The sequence below is a fragment of the Rosa rugosa genome, chromosome 4, assembly GCF_958449725.1.
Source record: "Rosa rugosa chromosome 4, drRosRugo1.1, whole genome shotgun sequence".
In the NCBI taxonomy this organism is placed as follows: Eukaryota; Viridiplantae; Streptophyta; class Magnoliopsida; order Rosales; family Rosaceae; genus Rosa; species Rosa rugosa.
Window position 1 is genome coordinate 10,259,718 of NC_084823.1, and position 15,369 is coordinate 10,275,086.

At 39.5% G+C, this 15,369-nt stretch overlaps 1 protein-coding gene and 1 long non-coding RNA gene across 5 annotated transcripts; both read right to left on the bottom strand.

Annotated features, from left to right (window-relative positions):
- Window positions 1-3,103: 3,103 nt before the first annotated feature.
- Window positions 3,104-4,725, bottom strand: LOC133744164 (UDP-glycosyltransferase 91C1). The gene has a single exon (XM_062172308.1). The coding sequence runs from the start codon at window positions 4,562-4,564 to the stop codon at window positions 3,155-3,157; it is 1,410 nt and encodes a 469-aa protein (XP_062028292.1). The 5' UTR covers window positions 4,565-4,725; the 3' UTR covers window positions 3,104-3,154.
- Window positions 4,726-7,059: 2,334 nt separating this feature from the next.
- Window positions 7,060-11,616, bottom strand: LOC133742414 (uncharacterized). 4 transcript variants are annotated; one of them, XR_009862558.1, is made up of 7 exons: window positions 11,561-11,616; window positions 11,276-11,336; window positions 11,029-11,078; window positions 9,591-9,640; window positions 9,062-9,178; window positions 7,643-7,745; window positions 7,060-7,273 (listed from the first exon to the last, which is right to left on the bottom strand). It is a non-coding gene; the product is annotated as an uncharacterized LOC133742414 (long non-coding RNA). The 4 variants fall into 4 exon arrangements; XR_009862560.1 differs by lacking the exon at window positions 11,561-11,616 and having other exon boundaries at window positions 7,643-7,740; window positions 11,276-11,474; XR_009862557.1 differs by lacking the exon at window positions 11,561-11,616 and having other exon boundaries at window positions 11,276-11,471.
- Between the last annotated feature and the right edge of the window lie 3,753 nt (window positions 11,617-15,369).

Here is a 15,369-nt window from a genome sequence, read left to right on the forward strand (position 1 = left end):
AATAAAAATAAAAGGACGCAGCCCAAACCCAACTCCCTCTTGGATCCCAGATCCGGAACTCTTGGCAGATTCCCCCCGGATCCCAGATCCGGGTCCTTCTGACGTCGATAACAGACGAGATGGGATCAACGACCACAAACTCATGGGATTGGGCCACCAGGCCGGCAATTGTCCTCCCATTCCAACCCAAGCCCAAATCCTTAACTTTAGTCCAAGGCCCACTGGGACGTCTGCACTCACCCAACGCATCTTGACCATCGGCCCGGCCGCCGGTGACGCACCGAATTTCCACCATGCCTCCACACGAGTGGGAGACGACCGGCCAGAAGAGGTCGCCTGCACCACCATTCGCCGACCCATAGATCGAATACGCCCGTTTCATACACCGACGGTCCGGCCAGAGACGATCCACCATACGCAACCACATATCGATCCCCGCATCAACATCGTGGCAACAACCCGGATCCCACACCTCCTCGCAATCGCCGCCAGCCTCCCATGGCATCTCAGCCATTTGTTGGCTCACTGACGCAGCCCCAGCAACGTCCATGCTTCCCGTAAAATACAACCCGCCTCCGAATCCAACGAAAACGAGCATGAAGAGGCCGAAGCCTAAAGTTTTCTCCATGAAAGAAGTAGGTATAGGACGCGACGGAGCAGGAAGACTCGCCGCTCCACAAACCCTAGCAGAGCGCTAGGTCGAGGTGTTTCTCTATTCGACACAAAGATGTCTTGAGTTAAGCCTATCTTGTTGGGTACATTTAGAAAGACCCTTCTTTTATCTCATACAAAATTTCCATTTGGATAAAAATTGTGAAACTGCTCCTAATAGGATAAATAATAAAAAAAAACAAACTCATCTTAGAACTCCTAATGTTAAATTAATCACCCAAATTTCTCCATATTAAAATAATCCACAACATTTTAAAAATAATGTTGAATCAAGTCATTTTAATATATTTGTCAAAATTTTCATTCCAATTTTATCATTTTTCATATCAATCCCTCCATTCTTCTCCCACAACCAAAACAACTTCTACTCTCCTTCACCTCTGCCACAGCCCAACCATATCCACCATCAATGAGGTGAAGAAGATGTTGTGGTTAGGCAATTGTATGTGGCAGAGGAAATTTTGACAAACTCCACAACATCTTATTAGCCCAACCATAGCCACCGTCAATAAGGAAAAAGTGTCATCACAAGATGTTGTGGTTAGCCAACCGTATGTGTTTCTTCCGTTGGTAAAGAGCTCCCCCCCCCCCCCAACCACACTCTCCTCCCCTCAAGCTTGATAACCGCACCTTCCCTTTCATCCTTCAGTTCTTCAAATCCAATCCTTACCTCCAATCAGGAAAACAAATCCATGTCCAAGTCTTTCTCTTCGATTTTGATCATAGAATCCATGTCCAAGCACTTGCCGTGTTTCAATCGATCATAGAATGAAAGCTTTGCTTTCTTTAATATATGAAGCTGACACATTGGGGTTTGAAAAGTCACATGGTCAGCGACGTACTATGACATGACATGAATTGTGACATGTACTATACATGAACTGTGACATGAACAATGAATTCATATTGTGTAATTTGAAGTGACAATTCATGTCACAATACACGTCACAGTTAAAGTCACTAACTTAGAAAACTAGGGGAAGACAAACTCAGTTCGGAAGAAGAGAGAAAAGGAGATTATATCACTGAACTAAAGAGAAAGGAGGAAGCCCTTAGAGAATTAAGAGAAGATAAAATGAATTTAGAAGAAGAGAGAGATGTGCTAGTAGCAGAGAAAGAATCTCGGTTTGCAAGAGTTAGCACACTAGAGAACACCCACAAGGTCAGGGGCAACAAGACCAGGTCGAACACCCACATCTCTAACGCGCTCGCTAATACGATGTTGTCAAGAGGAAATTGAGAAACTAAAGCATTTACAAAATGGTTTTGAAACATTAATCTTCTACTTTGATTAGAAATCATTGTTAGGTTAGGAGACTTGCATAGATGGTGAGCTATTGGAAGTAGAAGAGGATCGATCGAGTTGCCAAACTTTAAGTACTTTTCCTTATCAAATTAAATGAAAAGGAGTTTAAGTTAGGAAACAATATCATTTAACAAGATGTGAGCCTACAAATTACTAATTTGGAGACTTGGAGTACTAGCTAGCCATTACCATGATAAGGTATTTGATCAACCTGCCTAATCTACATGCACCAGTGTTGTTTTATTTCTCGTTGTTTCTTTTGTCTTGTCTTGGTCCATCTGCTTTATCTTCTCCATGACAGCCAACCTCCCTCTGTTGCTTAATTTTCATCATTATCCACCCTTCCTCCACTCTTCCACTCTCATATATTCTCTCTCTTCTTCTCCATCTTCTGAACCTTTTATCTCTATCTTTGATCCGCAATCCATGTCTGTACATGGTTTTAAGTACCACCGATTCCACGGACATATATACATTCCTCTTCAATCACTATCACTACTTCACCGATTCCACCCTGTACCTTTGGATGGATTGACCAATTTGATCTGCTACCTGTTTGGGCGGTGTTGTGGTCCTCTTGTGTCGATGGCGACCGACATGGAGGCTTCTGGTCATAATGTTGTTCCTGGAGTTGGCCGTTTTTTTTTCTTGTCCATATTGTCTGTGTTGTGTGTTGTACTGTAATCTATTCTTGGGCTTTAGTTGTACTGTTCTTATTATTTTTATCTTAATGAAGTGTTGCTTCATTTGTTGGGGAAAAAAAAAAAAAATTCGTTGTGTTGGTTTTTTGGGGCAGAAAATGATACATCAAATTATCGATCATTGTCCATCTTGTAAAAGTGCATATATAGTTATCCAAGAAGCACATGATTTCTGATTTCAGATTTCATGAGTTCATCAAACTATTACAATAACTTTATCCTCTTAATATAATCATATAATACAAGTCTAGTTTGATGAACTCATGGAAGCATGAAACGATATTTTTGTTGGGCTTGTAGGATCTTACTTCAATTACATGGAGAAGAATTTCCAAGTCAAATTTAATAAATTCAAGAAATATATATTAAGAATTTAAAATCTGAACTAATAAAATAAATCATCAGCAAAAACTCATGAAAATTTAAAGGACTCCATTTTTCATTGCTATTGTTTCTTGTGCAAGGTAAATTCATCTTAAGTTAGTTTGTTCGGCCTATTCTTCTCAAGAAAGCATATGAACTCGTTTTCAAGTCGATTGTTCCTATTTCTATCTCCAAACATGCCCTTCATTTCCTTGACTCTCCTCCTTAGCAACTCGCCCGAGTCATCCACCATTGCCAACCTCACAAACTCGGCCACCGAGTCACGCGTATATGACCCGTCTAGCTCGTTCCGAGGTATCTCCACCCCGAGTCCCTTACCGTTCACCAACCTAGCATTTAGCCCTTGATCATTTAACATGGGAAATAGTATCAAAACCCGCCCGAACCCTAGCCCTTCGATCATCGAGTTCCAACCACAATGTGTCAAGAACCCTCCCACCGAGTCATGGTTCAGTATCCCAACTTGAGGTGCCCAACCAAAATGCACCATCCCACGGTCCTTGACTCGCTCCACAAACCCATTAGGTAACATCTCCGACACGGACTGAGTCGACTCGGGCGAGTCTCTCAACACCCAAAAGAAGGGTAACCCGGACAGCTCCAACCCTAGAGCCAACTCGGTGAGTTCTTCTTGACTCAGAGTCGCCTCGGTCCCGAGTGCCACGTAAACCACTGAGTTGACTCGCTGCTTGTCCAACCAGTCTTTGACACGTGTAGGTTTCTCTTCTACCAATGGCGGCAAAAACCCAACCGGAAGAACCGGTTTGCTCCTCCCGTAGAGCTCTCTGAGCAACTCAAACCACTCGGGCTCGAACTCATCAGAGCTTCTCATCAAAACGACGTCGCTGCCCCTTATCGCAATCCCGAAACGCACCGTATCGGGCGTACCGGACTCGTTCGCATGCACGTACTTGGCAACCTCGTGGTACCGGAACGACATGTCGGATTTAAACGGAATCCAAGGTGGGACCACCGTGAAATCCTCGGCCTTGGTCCTCGAATCCTGACCGTCGATCAACAAAGACGGCGGACCGACGAAAGCCATACACGCGGCGTTGAAGCAGCAGAAGAAGGCGCGTGGGACGCCGAGCTTGGCCGCGAGTGGGGGAAGCCAGTGAGAGGCGTAGTCGTAGACGACCCAATCGGGAGCCGAAGACTCGAGAAAATTCGCCAGCGGTAATTCCAACAAGTCGTAGGCCTTTTTTAGTAATTGCTGCTTGTTGTACGGCACGTCGGCGGAGGACTCGGCGTCGTCCGGGAGGTTTTCAACGTGGGGCAAAGGAAGAGGTACGAGAGTTATGAGAGGAGAGAGAGGTGAGTGTGAGGGTATTTTGGGAAGTCTGAGTAGGTTTCTCGGGGTGGAGATGAAAGAGACTCTGTGACCATTTTGAGCTATGAGCTTGGAGAGGTGGAAGAAGGGGATGAGATGGCCCATGGCCAGCCATGGGAACACCACGAAGTGTAAAAAGACAGTTTTATCCTTCTGTTTCTCCTCCTCCATAGATAAAGCTTTAGTGAGCCATGGACGTTTTGTTTTTTTTTTATGTCGTGGGTGCTGGTTTTATTGGAGGGAAGCTTGCATGCCGGTCCAAATATGCAGAATTGTTTTATTCGCAGTTGCAGTCGAAAAGTTAGAGACGGCAAGTTTGAATAATGAAAGGTGGCTACCGGGTAGAGACCGATGAAAGTTAAGGAGCTAATTGAATAAGGTTAAAGAGCAAATTAAATAAGCTGATACCGCTACTTGTTACTCCACATTATATATATTACGTAGTGGATGACGAAATTCCAAAAGAATCCCCTAGCAATAAAATGCATCACTTAATCCATGGTCCAATCGAATCTGTACTCTTGCTGAGAGAGAATTTATACACCACTGACCAGCTAGATAGGTTGATTACTTGATTATGAAGTTTTTCAAGTTCGCAATGATGCACTTAATTTACACTTAATAACTTGGCCAAGGGCACATTCATACACTGCCACGCTTCATTGTTTCCAGTAACTAGACTATTGAATAGAACACGCAGCACGTACTGAAACAAATAATTAAGTGAAATCCGAGCAACGCGACAGCAAGGCTAATCTCACCGTACTTGTTGACCGTAGCAACATCAGTGCTGAGATGACGAACAAGCAGACGACTTAGTATCCGAATCGGGAGTTTCGAGAATGACGGTCGGATGGTCGACGATGGACTGATGGACTGATGGACTGATGAGAACAACCATCCCAACCCAAATTTCATCGGCTTAATTGCAAATTTGAAATTTTCAGGCAGTTGGACTTGGACAGAGGCGCCTCTCTCCAATTGCTTCAGCCACTCGGCAATTTCATTTCCATGAAAGATATGTATGTATTCTTCCACAGACCAATCCTATATAGAAAAATTCCAATATCAGATAGAGCGCAGTGCCAGTATTTAACTAAAAAATATTAGATATATACTTTATTGAGATGTAAAAAATAAAAACTCATCCAAAACTACAATTTAATCGATTACTGAAAAGAAAATTTTTTGGAATCATTTTTTATTAAATAGAATAACCGAGAGATTGAGAAAAGAACTTAATCAAAACTAATGCCAAAATAGAAATAATTGTATTGACTAAAAAGATAAAAGAGGTTCAAAATATTATGAAAATACAATGACAGAATATGTTTTCTGGAAAATGGGGATTGCAAGGCACGTATCAATACTTACTGGGCAGAAATCAAAAATATCAAACAGAACACTAGATTTTTGGTTACGCAGTGAAAACCTCAATTTTAAAAACACTGCGGGGCTCTTACTCTTGAGAACCCAAATAAAATCAATCAACTTATTGATGAAGGATAACCCTAATTGAGACTTAACCCTAATTGGACTCCTACTAGAAAAGATCTTTTTTTTTTTTGAAGTAAAGATGAAATTGTATTAATGATTCATACGATTGCAATCGTACTGTAGGGCATCCAGAACAGACTCTGGAGCTTGAAAGAACCATTCCATATGAATGTCAGAATCAAAACCAAGACATGCTAATCTATGAGCAACATGGTTAATTAGCAGTTCTATAAGTATGATGAACACCTATAGACTGCAATTCAGCTAGCAAACCTTTAATTTCTTCGACAATAGTTTCCAAAGGAGATAAATCTTGGTCCTCTTCTGTCACAGCCTTGACAGCCTCTAAACAATCACTCATTAAAGCAATATTGGACATGCCAAGTGCCTAAATGATCTCCAACCTAGATTTAATAGCAAGCAGCTCAGTATGATAAGCAGAAGACACATTAGGCACCCTATAAGCAAAGCCAGCGACAAACTCGCCCTTCTCATTACGCAGAACACCTCCTGTGCCTCCATGTTGTAGTGAAGGAACATAAGCACCATCAACGTTCAGACACAACATACCAACCATGGGGGACCAGAATGCTGCAGCTTTTGTCCTCCTGTGGGTTACCGGTGTCATGCTTCTATTAGCTGCTAAAAGTAGGCTGTAAATGCCGGAGCCGTAAAAGACATTCCTCTTTAATGGCGTTCATAAGCAGGCCGTAATTGTGCATCCAAGCAGGCCGTAAAAGACATTCCTCTATAATCCAATTTGATTTATGGGATGTTTGCATGCCGTGAATGTCAAGAAAGCACGCCGTGAATGACCTTTATGACCACGTATTTACGGCGCACTGGGCATGCCGTAAAAGACTCTATTAACGGCCTACAACGAACGCCGTAAAAGACCTTTTTTATGGCACACTTTTGCATGCCGTAAAAGAAGTAGTTGCCCAATTTTTTAAGGCCCAATTTGCACACTGTAAAAAGCTTTTCTGTCAATTTTGATATGTCATTCACAACGCACATAACCTGCCATAAAAGTCTTTGTGGCAAAGAAGTTTCCTGGCTGCTCATAATCCAAAAATGATCAACTAACAAAATGACTTGAGCAAAAATAATATTAACCTCAAAGTACAGGTGAATCAGCATATATATCATAGATAATAGAAAGGGTTTTAACAAAAATTTTATATCCAATCTGCTAGAAACCAAGTACAATTTCTAGCAAACTTGAGTTTAAACTTATGTTAAGAATATAGCATATTACAAAATATACTACATCATCTTTTGAACATTTAACCATCCAAATGCAGATTCTCTCAATTGACCACCACTTTGAGCACTTTATCATCAGTAGGGCATGTTAACAGAAACCTCAAAAAGTGGAAGTCCCTGTTATGAATGTAAAACACAGTTAATAATAAATGAAATCAAGTACTCAGCAAACTATCTAATAGCAGATGACCATCTGAGTTAAACATACATATGAAGATGTCAATTTTTCTGTAACAGTAACAAGTTCAATTATCTAATACTTCACAACAACTTTTTTGAAAACAATCAATGACATAATTAAAAACACAAAATAAACAACAAACACTAAAAGAGAGAGTATCCATAGTGCTTTTCCATTCCTCCAATCACACCAAAAGTAAAACCCCAGCTCTCAACTCAGGCAAGGATATATAATACATTAGTATTAGGCAGATCTCAAAAAGTTTCAGGGAATAAGAAAGAATAAAATTGGTCGAGAATTCATACCAAGTGCGAGAAGCAGGGCCGTAAGACATGGGACGCAAGTTCAGGTAATAAACCAACTAGTCTCAACTATGAACAACTGGTTTCAGCATCCAATTTATCTACTCTGATCAAAAGCAATGATCACCAAACTAGTTAAATAAAACCAAGTTCCGAAATAGATTGAAAGAGTCATAGGTAGCCATTTCATCAATTAACAGAACAAAGATAGAGAACAAAGAGAACAAAACGACAAAAAACCAAAGGTAAAATATATATATATATATATATATATAGATCCTATCTAGAGATCCTATCTAGAGCGATGCCTCGAAAAGTGACCCTAAACTCCAACCTCGCTCTGAAATTTCAGAGCGAGGTTGGAGTTTAGGGTCACTTTTCGGTCTCATATCCACATCTCGACCGTTCAGTTTTTAGGTACTGATGTATAGATCATCTCTGCAAAATTTCAGCCAAATTGATGATCTTTAAGGTATCTAACTCGCTTAAAACAGTGGACGAACTGAATCTGTCAAACCTGAACCGTACTAGCTTTAAGGCAGTTATCAATGCCTTAACGACTATCAATTTAGCTGAAATTTGCAGAGATGATCTATACATCAGTACCTAAAAACTGAACGGTCGAGATGTGGATATGAGACCGAAAAGTGACCCTAAACTCCAACCTCGCTCTGAAATTTCAGAGCGAGGCATCGCTCTGGATAAGATCTGATATATAGATATATATATAATAGACACACACACACACATGATTATACCTAGGTGGGAAGTAGGTAATTATGAATCTAGTGCTGTGCATATATGCCAAAGAACAGAAAAAACTTTTATGCCATGCATCACCATCAGAAGGATGGTAGTCTAAAAACCCAACAACGAATTCAACCCCTTCAAACTTTGCACCAGAAAAAGAAACGGCATGGTTGATCTCTGTTAAGCTTTCCAACAAAGTTTCAAGTATCCAATACTTCCAGTAATCAACTATTTACTTGAATCAAACCTCTCACCACGAGGCCAAATCATTGATGTGCATTTGTTCATATATAAACAGGTATATACAATTATATATATGTACGCTTAATTATAAATATAGAAATACATGGAGCTATTTAGTAAACCAAGATCAGTAATTGAAAAGCAAACACCAGCTAAGATGAAGATCACTTACAGGTAACGTAGACTAAGTAAACTCTACCCAAATCCCCACCAATCTTTTAGCCTAAGACAAATATATGAATTCCATTAGTACTTAGTGTTAACTCCCAGATTTCATTACCAATTAAACTGCCCAAAATGGGATTCATTTGAAACCCTTAAAATGATAGGAATCCCATAAACCCAAAACTTGAATTAATCAATCGTGTCTGAAGCAAAACATATTGACATGCAGCTAGCAACAATAAAACGAGAAAGAAAGAAACCCACCTGAAAGTTGAAAAGTTTTTTTTTTTTTCTTGTTACGAGAAAGTTGAAAAGGGTATGGGAGTTCCTCTGGTGACTGCGAAGCCCCGCTGAGGCAGCTCAAACCATCGAGCAAGTGATCTTGAGCCAAATCGCAAAAAGATAGAAGAAATCAAAATCCCATTTGATGAGAAAAGATAAACAAAATAGAAAAGATAGAAATCTTACCACTGGCCAAATATAAATTTCATCATTCAATTCATAATCCAAAATCCAATCTAATCATCTATTTGCAAAATTCAATTGAATGAAGAGAACCAAAACTATAAGTAATGTATGAATGAAGTAGATGTGTGTATGGGTGCATATATACATATTCATACATATTTATAAATAAATAAATATATATATATATAGTGCAGCGTACAAAATTGAAAGCTACAGAAATCTTTTCATATCATTATATATATATATATATATATATATGGAGCTATTCAATAAACCAAGATCAGTAATTGAAAAGCAAACACCAGCTAAGATTAAGATCACTTACAGGTATGTAGACTAAGCAAACTCCACCCAAATCCCAACCAACCTTTCAGCCTAAGACAAATATATGAATTCCATTAGTACTCAGCGTTAACTCCCAAATACATGAGAGAATCAAGGTATATAACAGTATCAATAAACATGAGACTCGTCTAAAGCTCATTCACGACCTTTCCCATTACATATAGAAGACACACAATACGATGTCAAGTATAACCATGGGAAAATATAGACCATGCTGGACCCAACATGGGAACATATAATGCCACAATAGTACTACCTTGTTAAATAATGACGACCAGTATACAACCATGGAAGTAATTGCTATCTTTCATAACCAAAAGACAACTGAATACTCATGTCTCAAAACTGAAAATGCTAAAAACAACTGATGGATAACTTCTGACTCAGTGACTTTATTAAATACATTTCTTTTTTTTTTCTCAAAGTATGCTTGAAGAGGAATCGTATATATCATGAAACAGCAGCCCACCATCATTCACATGCATAAAGCAATATAATTTCAAAAGATCAGAAGGTGGCAATATCAAGAAAAAGATAACTATTACTGCAAACATTGACAAAATTATTGCCAATGGTGTGGTTACGAGAAATTGAACACAGGATGCATCACCATCATAAAGATGGTTTTCCAGAATTTGCCTGTGATTACAACCTTACCTTAATGAGGACATTAAATGTACATAAAAATTGAGAAAGGGAATTAGTGTCACTAAGCCGAGAAGACTACTCGATAGAAGAAAAGGTCTCTTTGTTTCCAGTCACCATAGCAATCCACTCCGGTCAGCTATCAACTTTACTGTAATTATTTTCATCTGTTCTTGTTTTTACCTGTTCTTTTTCACTCTCAACTTCAGTTTCTTGCTTTTGATTCCTTTAGGAATAAATAACTTGAGGACACAACAAATACTTAACTTGAACAAAAGAAAGATTACAACTCAAGTGCTTCTGGTTTATGGGGTACTGAATTTTCTTGCTAGGAATGGTTATACTGAAATCTGTGCGACTTTAGGCTCTTCAGGGATTGCTGACCTACCTAAATTACTGTACCTTTTGTATTGACAGAATGTTCAAGCTAAGTGATTTGCTCCTGAAATGAGAGTAAATTTTTTGGGTTTAATTGTGTCTTGGACACTTTCAAATAGATTGCTTAAACAAAAGAAAGATGAGAACTTTAGAGCTTCTTGTTCATTGGGTACTGAGTTTAAGGCCGATTTATCATCTTGTTCATATGATCCCATTACTTAATCAATCTGTTAGGACTCTGAGTTTTCCACCATTTTGATTCGTTCATATATAAACGGATATATACAATTATATATATGTACGATTAATTATAGATATAGAAATACATGGAGCTATTCAATAAACCAAGATCAGTAATTGAAAAGCAAACACCAGCTAAGATGAAGATCACTTACAGGCATGTAGACTAAGCAAACTCCACCCAAATCCCAACCAACCTTTCAGCCTAAGACAAATATATGAATTCCATTAGTACTCAGCGTTAACTCCCAGATTTCATTACCAATTAAACTGCCCAAAATGGGATTCTTTAGAAACCATTAAAATGATAGGAATCCCATAAACCCAAACCAAGAATTAATCAATCGTGTCTGAAGCAAAACATAATGAAACCATACTAAGGATATTAGAGCACGAATTCACCTTGGGTATCCAATCTTGCAGTCTCTCCTCTTTTCCCCAATTCGCTACCTCTGCTTGATCCCTGTAATATTGAACACAACTCAATAGACCCAGAATGGGATTTTATTCCCCGAAATGAAACTATAAAGTCCCACTAAAGCTTAGAACAGTCAACATTGATCAAAATTAAACTCTCAAATGTAGGTACATATAGTCAAACCAACAAACTAGGCAAAGTAAGAAGACAAGAAGCCTTCCCACAATTCAAAAGATGAAAGCTGAAACAATAAGTGAAAAAAATTGTACCTTGATTTAGCGAGAGAAAAAAAACCCAGATAGCAAATGAGCAAGAAAAGGCCAAATGTAATACCCCGGAAAATCCAAATTAAATTCCATGGTTTTTTAGAAATGATTTCACGATAGTAGGAGCGAGTACGAAGTTTGGAAAAGTTGTGGAATTAGTTCGAACGATTTTATTTTCGAAAACGAACGTTTTTAGGGGGTCAACAAAGTTGACTTTTTATACGTTCAAAATTTTGGAAAACTTCCTTCATGAAAGTTGTAGAGCTCGTCGATACGAGTTCGTGGACATGTGGAACGCATTATTCGGAGTTCGTATGATTAAGTTATGAATTTTTGAAATTTGGGAATTTTCTATAAATAGAGAAATTTTCCGAATTCTTTCTTTAAGGACAAAAAAATGGGAAATTTGCGTTTTGGCCCCCCAGCTCTCTCCGTTCTCTCTCTCGTGCGTCCCTCAGACCCGACGGGTCGCGACCGACCCGACCCGGTCGGAAAGGCCACTTCCCGGACGCCACCGCCACCGGACCCGCACCAGACCGGCGCGCCTTGCCGAGCATAGCTGCTCTGTGGCCTCGCCCCGCCTCGCCGCTGCCTCCAAGCCGAGATCAAAGCCCGACCCAAGTGCAAAACGGACCCAGCCGGAAAACCACTTTTCCGGCGTTGCATGGGCCGATCGTTCACATTTTCGTGATCTCCTCCTTCCCCTGATCATCCCCATATAGGCCTTGCTTGACGATTTGGAGTGTGGAGTGAAAGATCACGAGTTGAAGATTTCGACGTCCCTGATTCAATCTGGAATCTGATCAGACGCACGAGATTAATCCAACTTCAACGCTTGATCTAGGAAGATCTAGGCCAAACCAGACTTAGCTCCAGGTATGGAAGTCGATCACCCTTTCATTTTGAACCAGTTTGTAGTTGGTCACTTTGCCATCTGAGGTGGTTGACCGGCGTTGACCGCCGCGTTGACCGCCCACTGACCACCGCTTGTGGCGGCGCATCAGACCATATTTCGAGTTTTCATTATCTAGGCGATGATCTATGCATCCATACGAGCGTTTTGATATATAACATGGTCATGTTAGAAAAAGTTGATAAATAGTGGATTTTCGTTTTGACGTTACTATTTAACGTTTTTACGTTTATCTTCGGTTTACGATCTGTGAAGATCTGACCATCGGTTTTGCTTCAATTTTGGATATGTTGATCGTATGACTGTCCCGGTGACTTTGTGAGGTCACGGGCGAAGATCCGACCGTTGGATCTTCGTATAATTGAGAAATAGTGATTCGGAAGGCGATTCGTGAGAATCTGACCGTCGGATTTTCATATAATTTTGTGGAGATGTTAGTAAAGGCGATTCAGGAAGATCTGACCGTTGGATCTTCGTGATAATTTTGGAGGATGATCCTAAAGGCGATCCGTGAGGATCCGACCGTTGGATCATCATTAAATTCAGATCCGACCGTTGGATCATCGTTTAATTTGAATCTGAGCGTTGGATCGTCGTTTAATTACATATTTGAGTTGTTGGCTAAGTCAAGATCATTATTGGACTAGGTGATTGACGGTTTGAGTTGGTGGACGATTGTGGATCGTATTTTGAGCTGAATTGAAGACGCAGCGGGATTATCGAGGTGAGTAAACCTCACGTGGTTCATATTACGAACCCAATATATTTAATTGCTTTATTTTGCAATCATATGAACTATTGTTGGTGTATTAGACATTCCTGTGTGAATGTCTGTATATATATTATTACGTGAAATAATATGTATTGTTGGAGTTGTGTTGAGTTTATTGTTGAGAAACAATATATTGTGAGAGGTATTGAGTTTATTGTTGAGAAACAATATATTGTGAGAGGTGTTGAGTTTTATTGTTGAGAAACAATAAATTGTTGTGATCTGTGGAGATCACTAGGTCACGAGGTGACCATGGCATCTATTAGTGAATCACGCTCTCGTACCGGGCTGGTGGTTATTAATAGTATTAAATCGTAATCACGTCTGTGGCCGGACGAGTGGTTACGTTCAGTTAGAGCTCTAGTCTGTCTGCCAAATGTGGAGTGACCTTATGAGTGAAATTGAGAGTAACTCATAAGTGTCAATATATATATGGTAACCTTATGAGGGAAATTGAGAGTAACTCATAAGGGTCTATATATATATATGAGTCTGTCTACCAAATGTTGGGAAATCTTATGAGCGAATTTGAGAGTAACTCATAAGTGTCTATATATATATATGAGAGTGAGTGATCTTATGAGCTAAATTGAGAGTAACTCATAAGTGTCTACATATATATATGAGAGTGAGTGATCTTATGAGCTAAATTGAGAGTAACTCATAAGTGTCTATATATATATATGAGAGTGAGAAAGTAACGTGGGTTTGTGGTAGTCTTGAAATCTAATAAATCAACAGTTCTTTCTTGTTTACTCATACTGGCTGTAAAAAGCTTACCGGGTTTTGTGTTGTTGCAACTCCCGGTACACTATTCAAATTGTGTAGCGGGTAATCCTACAAGACAGGAGAACCAGGACGGTGATCGTGCGGTTAGAGCAATTGTTAGAGTTTTACAACAATTGTAAGTTGTGAGGTGTGTTATGCTCATTTGAGCTTTATAATATATTGTGAGAGTGAATTGTAATAATGAACTCGAAGTTTCGAGATTTGGTTTTTTGTAATTGTAATTATTCAGGTTTCGGATTTGAATTTATCATTCAAAATTCGGGGCGTGACAGTTTGGTATCAGAGCGTAAGGTGCATATTTGGTGATGTGTCAATACCTTCCGAGTGATGGCCCGTCTGCAGCGGATCCCCATCGTGTGCTCTTCGGTATTGGCTAAGTCATTGGGTATGCGTGAGTGTTGGGAGTTGTTTAGGCCGCTAGGTCGTTTTAGGAACGTGAATACCTTCCCTATAGTATTGACTTGGTTAATATGAATTTGTATTTGACTTATACTGTGTTTTAGGTGTTATACATGTATTAGCCAAGCATACTATACTCCTTAGGTGATGGAGATTCGAAGGGGTTGTACTTAGAACCTTACAGTTGTCTTGTAGGTTCGTATTGGAATAAGTTCAGTGGCCGCGAGTTACAATCCTTGAGGAATAGAAACCTCTTGATTCAACTCTGTTAAGTCAACGAGGATTGTTTTATGGAAATGAGGTTCTTTTGATTGTTGAAGTGTTTGGTTGAAGGCATGGTGTGGACCTATGCTCGTCTGTAATGTGGATACGAGTATTAATCGATAGTAATTTTGCCTTTTTAAGTTGGATATACTAATGTTTTTGAATAGATTCTTGACTCATGTGGAGTTGTGAGTAGTGTTGCGGTTAGGGAAGGAATTATTGCGGTTACTTCTTCCTTGTGCTTGTAAGTTGTTAAGCAGGGTTTAAGGTGCGAGACAAGAATTTTATTTTGTGCTCGATGGTTAGAGAGGAGAGACCATTGTTTTGGGTTGTCGTTGAGTACTATAATTCCTTCAGAATCAGGATTGTTGGTAGAATTGGAATTAGTAGTAGTTTTGGTGATTCTGAATTTGAATTGAGTTCGCGAGATGTGTCTTATATACGTGGTTGATGTTACTTGCATCATTTTGGAACGATACGTTACGATTCACAAGGAAAACTGGATTTGAAATTTATTCATTTGAACACCATGGGTTGATGACCTGACCGTGACTTGTGAATATAGTTTTGTTCAAGTGAATGAAATTGAATTTTGTGGCCTTTGTGTGGTGAACTAGTTTTCTTAAGTTTTGGATCGTAGTATGGAGATGGGCTGCAGTGAATTTGAAGTTGTTG

Coding starts and splice junctions, on each gene's coding strand:
- LOC133744164 (XM_062172308.1), bottom strand. CDS start 4,564: ATGGAGGAGGAGAAACAGAAGGATAAAACTGTCTTTTTACACTTCGTG.